Raw genomic sequence first — 21,577 nt, 5'->3', positions numbered from 1 at the left:
GCGCAAGATCGCAAGTGAAGGATTTTTCAGCGCTGACTTTCAGCTGCCCTTGTTGGACCAGCCAGGATGTACAGAGCAGGAGTCGGTTCCCTGCGGATACCCCAGATTTAGCTCTGATCCCGATTGTCTGGTGCGCCAGCGGCGGGTTAGACTGATAACTTGTGCAGGGAGGGTTCTGGTTACAAAATGCCTGGAATGAAGCAAGCAGGTGCTGGGAAGGTTATCTGAGGAGAGCGCTGCCTTCATTCTCTGCATCTCTCGTTCCCCTGCCTGCCTTGGGAGCAGCATGGAGGGCATCTTCTGCAGGTGAGGCTGTGTCTGCACTTGAGGGCTGCTGTCTCCTCATGGTTAGCAGCCATCACACCACCGAGTAGGGGCAGTAGCTCAGCTTTTAGCTCCCAAAGGTGGTGCTAGTCCGAGGCAGGAGCCCCTGTGAAGCGGAGATGTGTCCATGTCACAGTGGTGAGTGCTGGGCTGTCTGGCTGCTCCGGTGCAGGGTGGTCCACTGGGAGCAGTGTGTTGATAACCTGACTCCAGGTGGGCACACAACAGTCTCTTGGTGACTTACAATAACTGGCGCAGCTTTGGCTGTGTGCAAGCTCTTGGAGCTCAAGTTTCGGAGCAGGAGGCTCGCTTTGGGACAGCTGTGATCGGTTTCTTCCCCTGCTGCCTGCCAGTCCCTGGTGCATTCACAGTCCTGCTGCAGGAGGGCTCAGCTGTTTGCACAGTGATGCCACAGTTCGCAGCTTGGGGTATTAAGGTAACCTGAAATTGGAACTGCTTTACCTTACCACTCTGAGCTGTGACTTGTGGCTTAACAGCTGCTGTAGAGCAGCTGATCTGCCCTCTAAAAAAAGGCAGAGGGGACAGTGTAGGGGACAGAACCCGCTACAGCTGCCCCAAGGTGAGCTGTCCCTGCCACTGGGTACAAACCTGGAGGTCTTTCCTGCGTGCACAACTCACACTATTGTAAATCATGTCCGAAATTACAAGGAAAAGTGTTCTCTTTCTTTGGCAGCATTTATTTGAGTGTATTTAAGCCTGTTTCCTACTGGTATAAGCTCAAACAGGGATACTGCTGGTTGAATCTAAAGGGGTGGTTGTTATTGCACTGGTTTAGAAATAAAACCTTTTAATTACATGAGACAAACATGTAAACCCAGCTGGGCCCAGGGTGAGGTAGAAATTAAAGCTTACTCTGCCTGTTGTCGGAGTGACGTAGCTGAAGGAGTTCAGATTTAGATCAGTGAAGCCTGTGTGCGGGTAAGCCAGAAACAAACCCAGCCCCAGAGCCTGCCTGCTTCTTGTTACCGTGGGCTTTGTACTGAGTAAACGTGGCTGTCGCTGGAGTACAAAACCTGAGTCCTGACTGCAGTGAGGGGAGAGCAGCACCAGGGAAGAAAGGGAGTGTTGAGCAGTGGTCCCCAGCTGGGAAATTACCTGGAAGTCAGTGCCAGGGGAAGGAAGCTGGAGAGGGAGGATAGAGCCAGTGCTGGTGATGGACACCGTGCACTGCTGGGGCTCTGTGCAGGGGTGGGCAGGAGCTGCATGTTAAAATACAGACAGCTCAGTGTCCCTGCAGCCCACTGCAGCTGTGGAACATGGAATAATGATAACTGCCGTGTGCCATGGTAAAGCACGTGAGCAGCCTGTCAAAAGGAGTCGTTGCTAAACTTGCAGTGAAGTAAGGGAATGTAGACTGTTGCAGCCTCACATCAGTGTGAAGCGGTGCAGCTTTGTATTTGGTGACACCGGATGTACTTGAGGTACAAATAAGATTCGTCCATAGAGAAGTATTTTAAACTTCCCCCAAGCCCCTGGCTGTGAAATCACTTCATCTACCAGTGTGTGTAGGTGCTACAGTTTAGTGTCTGAGAAGCCTGGATGTTACCAGAACAAGTAATCTTGCCCCAAACAGAGGGGTGGTATTTAGCCGGTAGGAAGCATATGTCTGGTGTAGCTGTGGACGTCTGGTTTTGCTGTTAATAGTAAAGCAGGAGCTTCTGTAGGCAGCATGAGAAGCAGCTGCAGCAGTGGGGTAGTGCTTCTGCTGGCAAACTGAAGGTTTCCAGAGTACTCTGAAATGGGATATGGTGCCTCCTGCATGCACCTTACCTGTTCTTGCTCAAGTATTTGAAATACTACTGGTTTCCTGAACTGCACCCCACAAACGTGAGCATCTGATGGTAAGACATTATGCAGAGTTGGCTGTGAACGTTTATTAACATCCGATGGAAATCGGTACTCCAGAGAAGACAGGCACCAGGCTGTGAACATACCTACGGAGTCCAGGGAAACCACACAAGCTTTTTAGACTTCTCCTTCGCAGCAGTTGAGCTTCTGATGTTCCTCTGAAGTTTCTCTGCTCCATGAGATCAGCTCAAGTTTTAACACACTGTTAATGAACTGAATGGTCCCAAATACTTAAAAAAACCACCCAAACCCCTTATGTTCTAGTTAGTGCTGTTCTTGATCTGGATTGTAAAAAGGCAAAATGACCTCCTGGTTTTTACTTGCAAAAGCAGGTATTTTTGACTTCTTATACTGCCACCTTTCACCAGTGGCTGCCATGCCAGCCATTCCCCCTCCAGAACCTGCACCGATTACACCTTATGAAACAATAAGCTAGTTCAAACCATACACATAACACGGTCATTCTTACAAGCAGAGTCAAGGGTATCACAGTAAAAAGGTCATGATTTCTACAGAGACCTTTGGAAACCTCAGCAAAACAGCAGCATTAAACAGAGTGAGAGGAGGAGCACTGAAGAGTCGGGTGTGAGGGAGGAAGAGCCAGCAGTAATCTGTATAACCAGAGATGCATCTCTTGCAGGTGAGCCTCCGGAGCAGAGCAGCATAGTTAGAGAAGAGGCACGACGATGGAACCAGGAGAGCAGCATTCAGCCCGGCACCAGCCTTTTCTCCTGCTTAATTCTTCCTTTGCTTCTGGGAAACTTCTGTTGGAGCGCTCATTCACACACCAAACAGGGCATCCTAGTGACAGAGTCAGGACCTGAACACTCCGCTGACAGTGTCAAGGTTTTAAGACTAAAGACAACAAATAATACTGTAAGTGGAGGCAGATTTTATTTGGACTGTACAAACAGGGCACTGGGGGGAAAAGAACCCCAAACAAAACAAAAAAAAAAACCCAAAACCCAAACAGTGGCTTAATGTTGGGACCAGTTCTATGAAATAAGTGGGGTAAGAAATTAAAAAGGCACTAATCTTAAGAAAAGACACTCCATATCTTCTAAGAATATAATTCATTTAATACTGTTAATCTTATAGCACAAAAAATAAAACACGCTATGATCCCCAAAATAAACTTTAAAAGCTTACACTTAATATTATTGCCTGAAGATCATGGTCTTTAATTTACATATTGTGTTTTAAAGTTTACACAGTGAAGACTGTCTCAAATACAAGGCCACCTTTCCCACTGCAGTAACTGTATCCTTGTCCCAAACCACACTTTCATTTAACGCAAGTAAACAGAAAATGACAGCTATACAAGAATGCTTCCACTGGTCCCAAAGGCAGTCTTTTAGGCAGGTCTCGCTTTCAAATGCAGGTATTGAGGAAAATGCTTGAAAACTTGACTAGAAAACAAAGGCAGCCCACTCGTTCCCAGGATGTTAATACAATATAAAAAATTACTTTACAGGCACATGAAATGGCACAAAGAATGCTGTTTTTCCCTTTACAAAAATAACGCCCAGGCTCTTCAGAGCCCCAGCCCAAACAGGATATTCCCTTCTGTTTATTCTTTCCCAATTTGTAAACAATCATGAATTAAATTAGCGCTTATCCAGTGATGGACACTGATTAAAACAGTTTCCATTTAAACTTTCAGACTGGTCAGAGACTTCAATGTCTATATACACATGTACACAACAGGAGGAAGTCAAACAGTAGGTCTTTCGTGAGAGTTAACTATTGTGGCACCAGGTAATTAAACCAGCTCCTAGTTCAAAAGCAAGAACAACTTTAATGGTGCACAGATTGAAGCCATCACTTGTAGGCTCTCATGCTTCATATTATGTATACCTTACATGCCCGAGGTACATTTACACTGATAGTTATCACTCCAATTTCAGAGGCTTCATAAAGCAACAGACAACACACGTGTAAGCAAGCAACGAGCGATTGAGAATCCAGAGTCCTTCAGAGAGAAACACACACTGATCAAATGCAGTCTTTATATGAAAATACTTGTCTTATAGTAAAATAGCAAAGACACGGTTTGAAGCAAGGTTACAATCAGCTTAGGGTGGTCCGTATGCTACATTTAAACCGCATTTAACACACCTGAACCACACCGTTGCTACTCAGAGAAACACTGTTCATCCCTGGCCTAAAACCAGGGTCACAAGACGTTTAAGAACTCTTGTCTTTGCATCAGATACCACTACACGCAAGTTTTGCATAGTTTTGAAGGCAAAATATTTTGCTTTTCCGCAGTATCAGAACATAATTAAATATAAACCAATGCACCAATGTTCCAAGTGTATACCTTATTCAATGAGGGATGAGTTACAATGTTCATTTCAGTGAAAAAAATCAGGTTAAAAGCCGTGTTCAAGATCTCAAATCTCACAGTATTTATTTGCCATGCAAAGGAAGAATTCTACAATCAGTCTTCTGAAGAGCAGCCTGTAACCAGGTCAGGTCTGAAATAAGATTTCTCTGCAGCAGACTGAGTTTAGTGCAGTTTCTGTATTCAGAAGATGACTTTCAGTAGTACAATCTATGTAGTAAACTTAGGGGTATAGCTGGGGCACAGGAAAAGCATGACCTTCTTTAAGTTGAGAGAGCTGCATAGCTTTTCTTTGCAAGACAAAATGTCAATGCCTATTGTCAAGAATTACTCTTACAGCACCAAATACTTCAGTCAATGCTACTCTACTTCACAGTTAATCTGGTAGTAAGATGCTCTACAAGAACTAGACTGTCAGCCACTTGATCAATACTACGGAAAACAGCTAATAAATGAACAGTGACCTCTTTAAAACCCCGACATTCCAAATGTCTTGTTGCAAATGCCATGTTTGTATTTCTTCAGTGCCTTCCAATTAAGGATCTCATGGCACTTTCACATGAAATAAGAACAACGTGCTTTTATTAGGATCAAGCGACACAAATCAACAAGAAAACATGCTGGAACTTAAGACAACAACTCTTATATAATTTGACATTTATAAGAACTGGGGGGATTCTGTGGGTGTCTGAAGTTTCTCATTTTGCTACAATTGACAGCCTTCAGGAGCTGAAAAATGGGGGCTGCTGTTTTCCTGTCAGCTGCCACAACAGCCACTTCTCCTTAACACGGCTGTCTGAAAGGCAGGTTTGTAGTTGCAGTCTTTGCAGACGTGTATTGTTAATTCAGTGTTCCATTATGTTTAAAAGATCATTCCAGTTCATCTACAAAACACAGTTAAAGGTGGCAGCACAGGGCACCACTATACCTAAGCTTTCTTATCCTGTGCACAGGCTAAGGACAACCTGCATGGCATGAATTGTACTTATTTTGCTATAGCCATATAGTTCCCTACTGCAAGTACAGTTACAGCAGTACAGCTTACATACAGAAAATGGGAAAGAAGCTATACTGGTAACAGACACCTTTGTGGCCTCCTCCAGCCTGAGTTTTAATTTAGCACATGGGGAACCCAGACAGCTGACTCCCATTAACCATTTCCTAGAGGATGCTGGGAGGGTAGGGATGTGGGGCATATATAAACCAGAGCCAACTCACTTAGAAAGGTAAAAAAAAAAGATGGCAGCATGCAGAGGACCTGGGATACAAGCAAGGAAAAGAGGGAAGGAAAAAAAGATGATGGAAGCTGCCCTGGAGAAGAAGCACAGCAACATGGAGACACCCTAGGAGAAAAGGTATTGTGTTTGAAAAGGAGCTTTCCATAAGCTGGGGCTGGCATAGCTAGGAAACTTTGGAGAGAGAAGGGAGCCTGCAGAGAAATGGGTATCAAAGGTATAATAAGAGGATTTTATCAGTGTTTAGCAAGTTCTCCTGTCTCACTCCTCCCTTACCTCTCTCCACACCATGGCAATCTGATCAATCGATCTACCAAATATAGCTTGGTGATAAGCACTTCTAGTAAGACTACACTTTCAACACTGCAGAAGAGCTGTATGTAGACCAGGTCAAAGTGTTTCCCTTTAAAGCTCGCTTTCTACAGTTAGTGCTTGCAAAAATCAATAGAAATGTATTAAGTATGTCAAAACCAGGTTACAAGTATCAACCCCTCCTAAGTTTCCTTATAAATAAATGCCTCAGCTTCAATGCAGCTCAACCAATGGTTATTTGCATTTAACACACACTGTTTCAGTAAGGTCAACAGCAAGCTTAAGAGTTAACAGAAAAGAGCAGCTTCTAATACAACTGCTTAGAATACATAAGCTTCAATTATTGTCCTTGAAAGAGACCATCATTTAAAATGTACTACCTTAGGACAGGTTCTCTTAAAACTAAGTCTTCTTCAGTCCTAAAATTGCATTTTTGTTGTTGCTTTTTGTTGGACAGTAACACACAAGTTGTATGTTTGATCTAAGGTTAGGGCTCTTCCTACTCAGCAAGCCAGAAAAAGTCTATGGAAGTCTTAACAGGAAAAGTTTCCTTCCTGTTCTTCTCTCCTATATACCAGTTCAGTCTTGTCCAGCTTAAGGCCCAACAGAGTTTTAAAAGTGAAACTAAATTCTGGATGACACAACTATGGTATGAAGGTCAGCAGTGACTTCAGCTGTATGGATTCCAAATGTATACTAAAAGAACTGTCAGACTGCAGCAAGCTGGAAAATGGGCAATGCTAGCAATGTGCCATTAAGTCATCATCCCACCTTGAACAATGCTAATGATAGCCAGGAAATGAAGCAGCAGTGTAAATGGGGCAGAGGGAATCATTCATTCTCCTCGGGGTTTTGAGGGTCAAATATTTTGACATGAGTGAACGGGAAGAGCCCTTTTCGACCATTGACTTCTCCTTCCCACTGACCGTTTATGTTCATCCGTGTAACCTTCACAATGTCTCCAACCTGTAAAATTGAACAAAAGCAGTTATCACCCATGGGAATCTCACCTCTGATTCAAATCAAATGAAGAGGGGAAAAAACAAACACAAGCCCATCATAGGGGGGAAAGAATCCCACTCTCTTCTTGGCATAATGTTCAATTGAAAAGTTACTTTTACTTTGCTAAAACACCAACGTTTTGCTGCTAGACATCATAGTGTCTGGGTTCTCTTTCAGACTCTAAATGTGTATTCACATATTCAGACAAATTATTGAACTACACCTTTTCCTATAGGAAAGCTTCAACTTCATGCAACAATAAATTTAGCTTAGATACAAATTAACATCACTAAAGCTACCATCAGTAATGAGATGCAACATCCATTCAAAAGAGCACAGCACTCATTCAGCATCAACTGGCTTGTTTCAAAGGAAAATTAGTTTTTCAAAGAGAGATTCCTACGGCAAAGAAACCATTAATGGAAGCTCTAGTTCTGGTTATCACAATCTAAGAAGCTTCTGTAATTTCTAAAATAATGGTACGCTTCTGAAGCAGGCATCTCAAAGCTTCTTTTCTCTTAAGAATCACATGCACAGATTCTAACTTTATTTGTTGTTTTCACCTCTACTTCTTGCCAAAGAACTTGAAACACGTCAGGCCTTTCCTACAGTAACTATGTCTCTTCCTATTTGGCAGTGAAAGATGACAAAAGCTAAACTATGATCAAGCAAGAAACATCAGCCCCAATGATAGTAAGTTATACTTTTATCATTGTTCAACGCCTGCATTTAATTTGATTGAAATAATTTACAAAGGAAAACATCCAATTTGACAACAAGTAGCATTTAAGACCAGCTAAATACTCATTTCTCCCTCAGATGTTTCAGAATAGCTGAACATGTATGTGGTCTGTTGCAGCAGCTCTCTAACTTTACACCTCCCTTCCTGTTTACTTAATTTTACTCTGTGTGGTAACTATAGTAAATATTAGAAAAGTGACATTAGCAGCTGAGAACCAATTTCACAAAATGCAGAACCAGCTATGACCAAGAGCCACTGGTTCATCGGTTTCTTCCCCAGATTAGGATCAAGCTCTTTGTAGTTGAGTCTCGGCTTCAAGGCTACTTCTTTAAGTTGCCTTGGTAACTAGCTTTGATCTTATTAAAAGAAAAGCTTGATTTTTGTCCCGCTGCAGTATGTGTAACTGTTTGTCTACACTATCTAACTAGTATTAAAATTTGGAACTGATGCAGACAGTTTAGGAACCTTGGCCAAGGGCCTCAGATTAAAACTCTTCAGGTTAGACCTCGGTATTTTTTTGTTAAAGGAAAACACCCTGAATTTGAAAAAGTGTGCACGCCATTAGCTGATCTGAAGCCTCTTTAAACCAGTTATCATTGCTCCAATAGATATTTTTGGAAGATCACTCAGAAGCAAGAATCCTCAAGTGAAGTTTAAGATACTCTAATAAATTCCTTGTCAGTCACTCAGTGTTACATCTCAAAACTTCTCAAACTTTGAGACACTTTAGAGTCTTAAATTAGACATTTAAGCAAAACGTGTTACCCCTTTGTTCTTATCTACTACTTGGGTTGTTGGTGTCCCACCTCCCCCCAAGATTCAAGACTGTCACACTTTGAACAACTGTAATCTTGTGCTTTTAAGAGAGGAGAAAACCTCTGAACTCCCTTAAATTCTTGGGATATAACTGAGACTATATTACTTTCTTAAATGGACATCTTTACTTATGTTGTTCCTAAACTCAAGCTGCAGCCAAAATATACTATTAAGTAGTAACACACTGCCCATGATACTTAGCACATACATAGAGCATTAATTTGACTCATTTTCACCTCTTCACAGACTATTGCAGCCTGCTTTGTGTATTTGCTAAAAAAGCACAATTTGTCAGACTTTTCACTGAATAGAAAAGGTTAGAGAAAGCTTTAAATAGCATCAAGATGACCTAAGCAGGAACCTAACAAATGTCTCTTTAGGAAAAGGCTGATAACATCTGTAAATACTCAGTGTTAGGTTGGTAGATTTAAATAAACCTTGAAGACAAATCTAAGTTCCCAGTTTTAAACCCAAATTCAAGAAGATGCAGCCAACATCACCACAGTTAAAACCTATTACGAAACTGCATTTGCATCACACATAAAAATAATCCAGAAAAGCCTAAACTGTTGTACTACACTGGATTGAAAACAGGGGCCTGTGTTTTCTGAGAATCCAACAATTTAATTGTGCTCTGGAGATCAATCCATTAATAATTTTGAGGGTCTAGAAAAAGACACCCTTCAGTCTGATTGATTCCTATAATAGGAATAGGTTTGGAAGGCTTGCTGTAAGCCCACTAAAAAAAATACAATTTAAGTCTATTGCATTGCAATAAACTGCCATGTAGATTAACAGTGTAAAATATTCTTTGGACTCCTGGGTGGGCAAAGTTGCTGCAGATCAGAATATGCCACTAAAGAGTGGTAGCTGACAAAAAGTTATGCAAAGGATATTTCCATATGCAGCTGTTGGAATAGTAAATTGATTTACAGTAACTATACTACAAGTGGTGTGAGTGGATTTTTTATGCAAGCTTCTGAATACCCTCTTGTGCTATGTTAAAAAAAAAGCAGTTCCACATAGAAGATAAAACGAAACAAGATTTTTGGAGAAAGAACCTTGATGTCATGATAAAATAATTCATGGATCTTATGTTAAAAACCTCCATTTTGACAATGTCTACAAGAATCTGGTCAAGTAGTCCCTTTATGCAACTTTTTCCCAAAGTACTAACTAAAAGCAGTATTTGGTAGACACTTTTTAAAGCATCTATAATGTGGTCAGCTGAAGTGTGATCTCCCACTGCAGTTATTTAACATACTATTTGTAATTTTTCAGAGAATGTTTTAAGCCAGTCAGAAGAATTGCCTTACGATTAGGCATAGGACAGAGTCAGGAGACCTGATTCTATTCCCATCTCTGCTACAAACTTTGTGTATGACTCTGGACAGCTCATGGGCCTTACCTATAAATTAGGATAATTCTTCCTGAAGTCTCAGCATCTCTCAGATAAGTTACTTCACTTACAAAGCATGCCAGCATTGCTGGATGGAAGTATCAACTGCTGAAATGAGTAATACTCCTGAAATGCAGCCATTTGGTTCCACCCAAATGATAAAAATCAAAATGTATTTTAGATAGCATCCTTTCATTATGTCCCTGTTGCAGCATGAATTCAAAGCCCGGGGGAAACACAAGCTATGGAATATGCCAGTGAGGAAAGTTACTTCATTCACTCTAGACTCTTCCTTACCTGTCTTTTATTTGAAGCTGATTCATACACTGCTAAAGGTTTCCTGCATGCCATTTTGGTCACACAGTCAACCAATTCAATGTGTTTTACACAGTGATATCCCAACAATTGTATGCTAATAGTTCTATGGCTGATAGAGTTCTGTAGTATAAATTTAAAGAGATAAAAATGCAGTTAACTCTAAATCATCATTATAGCCCACTGGGTCAATAGTTATTGAATACCCCATAAATTCCAGAGAGACGTTTTCTATCTCAGTAATTATCCTGATTAGTATCACAGCTCACTTCTTTGGAAACAGAAGTATTAGTACTAAAACAAGTGTGCAGACCAGCTGCCTGTTCTGGAGAAGAATAAACAAGGATCAACACTAAGAAATTTGTATCCTCAAAAGACACAAAGCTGAGCTATGTAAGAGAGGCAGAGTTCAGACATGCTGCAAACAGGACAAAGTGACACTGAAGTAGTTGGTGCTTTGTGTATTAGAAGATTCAAGAAACCAGCAGGCTGAAAGCACAGCTTAATTATCCCCATGTTGTGTACTGGAAGAAGAGTTGATGCCCAAATTAGAGGATTGAGTAGTTCAGAGGAAAGACCATCAACCATTCTTGAGATAAGAAAGCAAGTCCAAGGGCAGCATAGACATGTTGAAGTCCTAGATGCAATTTAATCTAGTTTCATATAAGAAAGGAGTAAAGATTTCAAGTATACCTAGAATAATTGCCAGAATTGGGAGTTGCAGCACCACAGAAGTGCTGTAAATGATGGTAGCCTGTCTCCATCTGATTAAGCAGCTGTCATAACTGAACACAATTTGGAGAGCACAAAACTCCACAGACCATCATTCTTGAGCCACACTGAATCTCACTGTTGCACAGGATCTTGTCTAGGTTACCCATGTCACTTTCATTTTCACCCGAAAACAAGCTGGAAACAGTTCTGAGGGTGAATGTATATTTAAATTGAGGCACTCAGCACTGTCATGACAGGGACTATCAATAACTTGACTGGAAAAGGAATTTGCAAAGATTAAGAGTGCACACAAAATTTTCAAAGTAATTGTCAGTTGTATTTTCAAACGTAGCATGCTGAAAAGTTGGTGCATGTCAGCACAGACACAGGAATCCTGCTGCCAGTGTCACTTTCAATTCAGTAGTTACCAGAACTAAAGCTCCCTGATCAACATCGCACTACACAAGTATAGGCTTGATATTTTGTTTAAATTCTAGACCTTGTGGGTTAGATGCATTTCACAGCATTGTTCAACAGCAATGCTGTTTCCTTGGCTTAAGGAAAGCACAATGCTTGTTGCCTAGTGAGAGTAGCCTAATTTCCTAATTAAGAAAGTTCTACTGCTAGCACATTTTGGCCTACTTGTCTCAAGTTTCTTTTGGAAAGTTAACTGTAACCTAATTGTAACACGCTCAAGAGAAATACTGTAAGTCAGTTATATAATTATGGTGAATTGATACCTATTTCACCAAAACATTTCAGTGACAGGTTAACTGTACTAGAAAACATAAATGTGTATGTTTGATACATTATGAACAGATAAACTATTTAATACCTTAAAGCTGGCACAAGTCTAAAGAAAGCCATCATTAGTATAAAACATTTGCTATAAAAATATAGTGAAACTCTTGGTGGGTTTTGTTTTGGTTTTTTTTAATCTTTTAATTCCATAACACTGTCATGTTAAGTCTGGAGATGAACTCTAGGACTACAACTATGGTCTATGACACTTACCACAGCGTCTGCAATATGTTCAAGAACAATTTTTTAAACACATGAGAGACATAAGTCTGGTGGCTGCTGCTGGTCACCCATTTTTCTGTTACACTATTTCATTCCATTTTCTAAGTGAATTTTGAATTTGTTATTCACATCCTGAATCAACCTTGAAACAGTTCACTAATTTTTAAGGGCCTTATCCACCATTAGTCTACCTACTTACTTTGCTGGACAAAGAACATTGCTGTGTAGAAGTTAGTCATCAATCAACTACTTTGGATACAAACACAAGTACCCAACTGCCAAGAGATAAGCTCCTTTAAGGTAAAAACATCCTAGGTCTTAGTCCACTGGGTACTGCATACACATCTTGTGCTGGTTAGAGCATCCGGTTTAAAACAAGGCTTCTTTAGCATACTGTTGTTACCAGACTGGCTGTTAGAACTACAGGTTATTAAATGCTGAGAAACTTCAACATAGGCTTGAGTGCTCTGTATCATAGTAACAGTGCCAAAAAATCTCAGCTTTGAACACAGGATTGCCCTCCTAGTTTTCCCGAAGAAAAGCAGGATTGAATAACACTAGTACATAATCCTGCCATGTAGTGTTCTAGTCCCAGTAAATACAGGATGCAGTATCCCTGTCCTTCATATTCCTTCCTCTAGAGCACCAGAAAGGAAGGAAATTGTTTCTTGACTAAAAGCTCACAAGTAAAGAAACAGATCTGGGTCACTGGCCTGGGGTTTAGTTTTTTGGGTTTTTTTGTTGGTTTGGGTTGGGTGGTTGTTTTTTTGTGGTTTAGTTCAGTTTTTTGTTTGCCCTTTTTATTCTTTTTTTTAAATGCAGTATCCATGAAAATACTACACACGTAGTAAGAAACTTCAGACTTTCACCATCTCATTAAAAATATTATATCTGAACTGGCAAGGTAACTGATTCAACTGACAACAGTGTATGTAAATCTTAGAAATACATACAATTTATCATAGGCTTAATTGTTCACTGGTTCAGGGAGATGCTCAAAGTTGTATGTGTGCCAACTGCATGCTTTGAGGTAGCAGCTATACTTAAAACTTTCATTTTAGCCTATTAACAGAATACTGTTTGTTTTTTTTATTTTAGAGAATAAAAGTAGAGCATATAATGCAGTAGGACCAAGGCAACATTCAGACCTTAGTCACTTCAATAATACCACTATGAATGCTAAATAATTTGAACCCAGCAAGATCCAAATTGTAATAAACGCTGTATTAACCATCATCCTTACAGGAACAATATTGTAGTTAAATGTCACATTTTAAGTATTATTTAAAAGCTAAGCACTCCATCATCATCCAACTAGACTGACTTTGTTTCCAGATTTTCAGTAGGATATTCACTTGTTTTACAAATTACATTTTTCATGTGAGAAACTCTTAAAAAATAATTATGCCTCCCTTACAAAACAAATTTCTCTATAAGAGGCTATGAATCTTTACCTTTGCTTAAGGAAAGCTTCTGACAACTTATGTAAACAGTAGCATACAACAGAAAAACTGGACTTGCAAGCAGAGAGGTTGTCCCATTTTCAAGCTGAACCCAAGAGGATGACATCCCTCCACTTAAAAGGAAGTCAAGCAGATTACTATGCAATAGCTTTATTTACTCCAGATGGTATTCTCTTCCTTTTAAGTACTGTGTGCTGACCACACAAAGCTAGAGCCAGCAAAAAGATACTCTGTTCATATAATTTTATCAGTTTAAATGAGATTACACAATTGGGCACTGTATAATTATACTAACAAGGTGTTCTACCTGTACAAGCTGAACTGCAATTCAGAGTACACCTATACTAAGGTGGAGTACTGTCAAATACTGTTACTCTGAAACAACACCAATCACTTTCTTCCCCCAAACATTCCCATAACTTGTTGTTTCTCTACTACTAGCTACTTTCAGTGGTCTTACAAAATAGAAGATTCAAATGGTCCAGATTTAGGGGCACATAAATCCCTGACAAGGTTGGGATTAAATACTTCCTCAGGGCCCAGCAGGTTTTAGGTAATCTGAAAGAAGATCAGGAAAAAAAGGTGGATTTTTTTTTTCCCTCTCTAAGAGTAGTCTATGTGACAAATATTGCTCTGAGTCTGCTTAAGTTCCCTATGCATGGATAGATATGAAGAAGCTGTAATCAGTGATTTTAATAAAAACGTAGATCAGTTCCCAGAATTCTGCTTATGAAGCCTCTTTGGAAGCCACAGTGTGGCTAAGATGCGCTTGCAAAGAAAACAGACTACATAGGAAGACAAAATATGCCAGTGACAGGAGGCAAACACATGAGGCAATACATGATTGGAATTCAGGGAAAGAGAAGCATCTCTCAAACAAACAGCAATTTGAAGGCTCAAAATAATTCAAACCTTGATGCTGGTCAGAAAATTAATCCTGCTGGTATGCTAGAGTACCTAAAATGACTGCATTTACAGAAAAATTTATTTGTGAAGGACAGACTTCCAGGTGGTTCCGCTACCCTGCGGCAAAGCAAGTTCCCTGAAGTAATACCATGCCACATTGGTAACATAACAAGATCAGTTGCTTGCCTTGCTTTCTTTACAGAAGCATAAGCAGTTTTGTCAGGAAACTTCTGACAGTGAATTTACACTTTGCTCTATGATAATTTTCACACGCTGCTTGCAAATAACAGGTTGCTAAATTTCATAAGACTTTAGGAAAATCCAGTGATACATATTTAACTTTTAACCCAGTAAGAGTAATTGTCTGTAGAGGCTTTACAAATATAAGAGGAAAACACTTAGTGCAAGTATTATGAATAACTGGAAGTCACAAATACAACCTTTCAAGTCTCAGCCAACAGTATCAGTTTTAGGTAACAAACAGCTTTAGCTTGCAAAGTAATTGAGCAAAAGCTACAGGAAAAATTCAGAAGTATTTTTAAAACCACTATTATTTACTTGCTAAAATGCTGTTGCTTCCTTTGCTTGTTTCCTTGCATTTGATCCTTGAAGCACTGTAGCAAGCTCAAATGTCACCTTTTGAGACAAGTGCTTTTTCCAGGTTCATTTTTGAACTGTGGGTTAATGAGCCTTCAGTATAATATAAACCCAGTTTTCCAGATATAGCTTTAAAAACTTCTTCCAATCCATCATTCATACAAGTTAAACTAGAATTGTAATATGAATTCTTTACCATTTAAAGAATAGAGCTCTAAAGTCTTAAAAGACATCCCTAAATTAAAAATAAATACATAAATAGAATGCTTTGGCAAGTACAGGAACTTATTAAAGGTTCAGAGGCTACACTGCAGCCTTTCATCCAACCCTCTCACCCCCAGTTTAGGTCTTAAGGTTTCTTAAATCCCACTTTCAAAACCAAAGTAAAAGAGACTAGATTATTTGATACATTTCTGCCCAGATTCCAGCTCTCAGCTCCGGGTATCTCTCAAGTTCATACCACATTACAGATTACAATTATCAGCAATCCTTACTTTTCTCTGAAGGATGCCACTACTTCCAGTTCTCAACCTGCAATGTTGCAATGATTAAGGAAACACCTCTTTTGCTCACCAAGATTAGGTGGACAAGCAAAGTCATCCTCTCACTAGCACTTGCTTTCACAGCAGGATGTGCAATACCTAATAGCAGTCAGGATTATACCACTCTGCTACCCTTGTAAAATATATGCACCATTAAAGAGAGGGTAAATACAGGTTCTGAAGTAACTTGGTCACTTTTCTCAAAGGAAGTGGTATAGATGAAGCAATTTTGTGGGTCTTTCTTCAGAATGTACTCTAACTTCTCAGTCCCTTGACATAGGTAAGCAAACCCCATATGAAGTCATCCACACCAACTTTGCTACTAATGGTTTTTAGTTTCTTATTTTACAGAACAATTGAAAACCATGAGACTTGAGAGGAAAAACTTACCTCTAATGCCAGCGCAGTCTTGTCATAAGCACAAGGTACTCTCTTTTGGATAGCTTTGGCATAGACTGGTCCATTCTGTGTTAATGGCAGGGGATTGATCACTGCTCCAGGTGTACTGGGTACTGATGGAAGGGGAGTTGCAGTTTGAGGCTGAGCATAAGCATGGGCAGGTTCTGGAATACCGTAACTGTTGGAATTCCTGTTTCCATGCTTTGCATGAGAAGATCTGACTAGCTTTTCTACATAAGGAACAGGAATCATCCCAATCCGACCATCCTTGTTTCTGGCACTCCACCACTGTTCTTCTGGCTTCTCTACAATCACCAATATCTCACCCTTTTTAAATGGAAGATCCTCAGCATCATTGCCAGGAAAGTCATAGAGAGTCCGAACATACTCCACATTTTCTTCTGCAGTGGACATAGCAGGGGCAGATCCAGATCCCATTGGTGGACTTGGATACCTAAGTTTAAAAAAGATTTGGTATAAGCAATAGCTATTGTTTATTTCCACTAACAAAGCTAAGCACCAGTTTTACAGAAGGAACACCAATTAGAGGAGATCACTTACTCAGCTTTGTAAAAGAAGTATTGGCTTGGTAACACTGTGAGACATTTCATGAGTAACTCATGCTCTCAAGTAATTACTTAAGTACCCAGTGAGCCAATAAAAATCTAACATGGCTGCAGAAAATAGGGAGAAATAATTGGAAACCTTTATCCTTGTGTTTTGTATTGTTGTGAGGATCTTGGGGCAAAATAAAATCTATAGCTTAAGTTGCAAGAGTCATGATGCACAAAACCAAGTTAAAATTATTTAGGTGACTTCGGGTGGAAGTGCTCTTGGGGAGCTAAATAATCCTCTTCAGTTCATCACATCTACGTTTTTAACTTCAACACCTATTTCTAAAGAATTTGGTGACCCCAAATGCTAGACTTGAGGGAACACAGCAGGAAAGAGAACCAAAGTAAGAGGAGGTTTTTCTAACTCAGAGTTTTCTAACACAAATTTAGGAGTCCAATGTTGTCTTTCTAATTGGTAGTACAGTATTTTTCTAACTAAATCCTTCTACTTGCATGCAGAATTTTTGGGACAGCCAGTGAAATTTATACTGAAAACTCCTTTCTTTAAGAAAGGAGATAGGCAGATGCTGTGCTTTTAGGAGACACTTTCTCCTTCTTTTCTGGAAAGTAACATGGAATTAAGCTCTCTAATCTTATTTTAACAACTTTAACTCTCAAAGGGTTGTTATAATACAGAAGAAAAATTATTAGTTTCAAAGTACTGATCTTTTCTGCATATTTAAAGAGCTAATAACCTGAAAGTGGTATCTTCATAAAAAAAGAGTATGAAATACTTGCATCCACTGGTAAGAATGGAGTAAGAAATGAAAAAGCTAACCATACAGGAATACTCTTTTGCCTTATTAACCATAATATTGCTTTTAATTTACTCACATCACTGTTTAATACTATGTCCATCCTCTGTCAAATACAGTAATTTTGTTGTCTGAGATAATGTATAAGATTGTTCATTACATGAGACTATCTTCTCTGTGATTTTCATCATAGATTATGTATATTTTATTCAAAACAGCTGTCAGAAATCTTAACATATATAGGCCATTGCAGATACTTATTGTTTAAGCTACAACAGCAAGGATACATTCCATTAGCCTACTTCAATTCTCTTCTGCTATTTGCAAAATAAGATGGAAATCAAATTCCTGTGTGTTTTGCAAGATATGCCAAAAGCACTATACAAAAATATATGCTTCTTTCAAACACCCTGTTGCAGCCAAAGCCAGGAGAGGGAACCCTTTAGAGAGCAGTCACGCCATTAACTGAGCTCAGGAACATCTGCAATGATGGTCAGAGCTTGCTACTGACACAAAACAAATGGAAAGCGTAAACTAGTCAGTTTTCAACTGCTTACAAGTTTAAAATGTCATCTCTGAGAGCTAAATGTGTTGTATGGCTATATACAACAAACTACTTAAACCTACCATGAAAACCACTCTTCATACTGCACTTTATGAAATTAAAAAGAATCAACCGCATTCAAAAGCATAAAGCACCTGAGCACAATGTTACCCTGAAAATGCCAGAGAAATAAGAATTGGCAATAAGAGCTCTTAAGCACATACCTGGCCACCCCTATTCTAATCTAGTCCACTAGCTAAAAATAAATAAATCAAGAAATGCTATCTGTCATCCTCCCTCCTGCAACAGGAAGTCTCCTTCAAGCAAAATTTCAAACCATCAACCATGTCACTGATTTTTCTAAAAGAATTTAGAACAAAAATCATGCTAAGGAAAACCACCTAGTCAGTCCCATTTCTCACTTTACAATAAAACTCATCAGCTCACAGCAGGCGAGGTCCCATCTGTCTCTGTATGCTGAGAGAACAAAATGCAATCAAACCCCTGAAAATAAGGTGGTACTAAAATGTTCACAAAATGTTTCACACCAGACTCCTAACAAATACCAAGTGAGCAAGTGGAATCAGCAAAGTTTAAGTATTTTGAGAAAGTCGAGTCAGTCATTGCCACAAATGATTAAGTTTTTAGATCCAGAAAGGCACAAAAGCATCCAGGTTAAGGAAAACAAAGATAAGCATAAAGATTGCTTTAGTGTAGACTCTTTTCCTCGGAACTATCCAGATTTAAGCTTACACGTAACACTGGGCAGCTCCATTTAAGCATTCCTATAATGGTGAAAATTTTTCCCTTCACCCTAACCATCTCTCTAGCCACAGCACAGTCACTACCTAGAAGACTTCTCAGCAACTTTGAGCGTTCCTGATGCTAGTGCTTTCTTGTCACATCCCTTCCATCACCCCACAGCTTTACAGAAGATTTTTTTTTGACCGTTTGACAAGCTTCTGATTGTCATTACAAACTCGCCTATGCCAAAGTTAAATCGTGACTATAAGCCTCAAAGTTACTCTTCCCCCCTAAGAACCTGCTAATCCACAAGCCAGTTTTATTTTAAAATGCAGAATTTAAAAGCAAACCAATCTGAATTGCTTGTCTAATGCACTGCTGCTTTTCAGGCTTTTATTGCACTTAATTCTATCCAGGAAGCCCAAAAGCTTTGAAATAAGATACTGGGAAAGGCTTTATTAATTAAAAGCAAGGAATATGTTCTAGAGTTCTTGATAAGCAGTTTACTGATGGCAAGTTGCAGGTATGTCCCATGCGGGAACAAGACAAAGAATGAGATCATAGCCAAGTCACATTTTCCCATCCTCCTACAATAACATTTCTCAATGTAGTGCAGAGTGAGTATGCAGATACAGATGAACAGTGCTGTAATCAAACTATGAGAAATAATGGTTTACATTTTTTGGGGGTGGAAATGCCACTCGAAGTTTGGGAAATTCTGTCCTAGAATATATTAATGCTGATTTAACAGTGTGAAACAGTCTAATCACATAAAGGCCTGTTCTATTGTAATCATTATGAATGTAGAGACAGACAGCAACTTAAGCTCAGAGGCTGTACTTCAATCACTGAGACTTGTGAACCAGCTTCTCGGCCATCATCGGAACAGGACAATACCAGAAGAAAGAGTTGACACAATGCACGACCACACCCTCTTTCAAGGCTATTACAGCCAGAGGTAGAGATAGATGCACATGGTACCTTTCCATATGCCTGCACACACGGTAAGTGTACTATATGTATATAACGCCAATGCATTGTACAGATGATGTGATTGAAACAGCAATGTACAATGGTCATCGAGATCCAGAGTGCTAATAAGGACCACTTAGAAACAGCTTCAAACAAGAGCCATAAACAAATGGTTTCCTTCGTACATATAGCATGGCCCTACATTCAGTGCTATATGATGCTGGGGCTATTAGACTGGACTAAGACAGCCACCTCCTTGTGTCCTTGGCAGGGGGTGGGGCGAAGGGGGCATGGTACTCACCTGGGCGCAGGCTCGATGAGGGTGGTGGTGTCCAGGTAGTGGATCTTGTAGAACTCCAGCAGGGCGGGCAGGTGCTCAAACTCCTGGTCGCCGATCTTAAAGCGGCGGTTAGGCAAGGAGTTAATGATGTAGTGGGAAACCCGGGAGTTCTCGGACACCGAGAGCACATAGTCCCCTGGGCAGGTGGACGAGTCCCGCACTAGGAACATGCCGTGCCGCTGCCCTTGTAACCGCGTCTGCGCCTCCGCCCGAGACACCGGGCCCACGTACCAGCTGGAGCGGTCCGACGAATCGAAACGAGCGGCAGAGGACATGGCTCCGGGCGGGGAAGGGACACGGGGAAAGGAAGGTGAAGAGCCCGAAGGCCCAAGCGGAGGAAGAGATCCCGAGAAGGGAAGGCCTGGACAAGGAGGCCTGGAAGGCGGACGGGCTGGGGACTAGGAGGAAGCGGCTAGTGCCCAGCCCAGAAGATAGGAAGCCCAAGGAAAGGGGGATAAGAGAGAAAGAAGCCCCGTGCTTCTGGAGGCGAAGGACCGAGGAGCGGCTGGGGTGGGGCTGGCCAGACGCGGCGGTCAGGGCCCCCGAGTCTCCCTCAGCGGCGGGGTGTGCAGGGCATCCTTCCCGCCTCTCTCTCAGGCCTGCGGCGGGCCCGGCTGGGCGGGTGGCGAAGATCAGCGGCGGCTGACAAGGACGGGCGGCCCGAGAAGGTGGCGAGAGCAGCCTGCTACGGTGCCTCAGCGCCAGAGCCGGGCGGGAGCGCCGTGCTCCCGGTTTCTTCTCTCGGCTCGCTCCTCTCTCCAAGCCGAGCACCAAAATGGCGGCGGCGCCGGGCGGCTGGAGCGGTCCGCAGACACCGCCCCGCGCAGGCGCGCGGCGGATCCCGCTGCTGGGAGAGGGCGGTCGGGGGGCGCGCGGGGCCGGGCCCGCCTGAGGGAGCGAGGGGCCGCGCTGAGGGAGGCGGCGGCACGGGGGGTGGCTCCGGGGCTGGGTGCTGCGGCCGGAGGGCAGGGGTGGAGGAGGAGGAGGATGGATGGCTCTGCTTTCGCTGTCCCTCCGGGGCGCAGTCATTCACACTCCCCCGGCGCGCAGGGGCAGCGCCAGCTGGCGGGTGGATGAGCGCGCACGGCCGCGGTGGCGTGAGTGAGACCCCCTCGCCTTCTGCAGCCCCTCAGGGAGCAGGGCCGCCCGCCGCACACGCCGCTGCTGTGCTGCGCTGCTGGCACGCGTTACCTCAGGTCGCCCCCGAAGGCTCTGCCCAGTCCTTGATGGGGACCCGCCAACGTACCTTCTCCATCCTCTCTCCTGTCCCTCAGCACATCGGTGGTGCCCGGCCTCCGGCTCTACCCGCGCTCCGCCATAGCGCCCTGAGGCACCGCGTGCTTCCCTGCCCTCCGGGGGTCCCTGATGTCCTGCCTCGGGCCGCCCTCCTCAGCAATTCGAGCGGTGGGATGCCCCGCAGCAGGCAGCCTGACCGCAGGCAAGAGATCCCCTTCCCTGAGGTTTTGTTGGGTTTATTAGTTGATGATTTTTTTTGTAAGGAACAAATTGGACCACTGTGATAATCTGTTCTCGAGATAACGTCCTACATGCTCTAACTGAGAGTTTCCTGTCTTTTTTATAGCCTTGTTCCCAGATAAGGGTG

At 41.8% G+C, this 21,577-nt stretch overlaps 1 protein-coding gene across 1 annotated transcript; it reads right to left on the bottom strand.

Annotated features, from left to right (window-relative positions):
• Positions 1 to 3,249: 3,249 nt before the first annotated feature.
• On the bottom strand, positions 3,250 to 20,796 carry CRKL (CRK like proto-oncogene, adaptor protein). The gene is made up of 3 exons (XM_061465980.1): positions 19,936 to 20,796; positions 15,997 to 16,459; positions 3,250 to 7,053 (listed from the first exon to the last, which is right to left on the bottom strand). The coding sequence occupies exons 1-3, from the start codon at positions 20,247 to 20,249 to the stop codon at positions 6,919 to 6,921; spliced, it is 912 nt and encodes a 303-aa protein (XP_061321964.1). The 5' UTR covers positions 20,250 to 20,796; the 3' UTR covers positions 3,250 to 6,918.
• Between the last annotated feature and the right edge of the window lie 781 nt (positions 20,797 to 21,577).

The sequence above is a fragment of the Pezoporus flaviventris genome, unplaced genomic scaffold (assembly GCF_033815535.1).
Source record: "Pezoporus flaviventris isolate CSIRO_AGI_PZ_B2104156 unplaced genomic scaffold, CSIRO_AGI_Pfla_v1 ptg000041l, whole genome shotgun sequence".
Lineage (NCBI taxonomy): Eukaryota > Metazoa > Chordata > Aves > Psittaciformes > Psittacidae > Pezoporus > Pezoporus flaviventris.
Note: the sequence above shows the minus strand (reverse complement) of the source record. Positions and strands in the feature narration are given on the sequence as shown.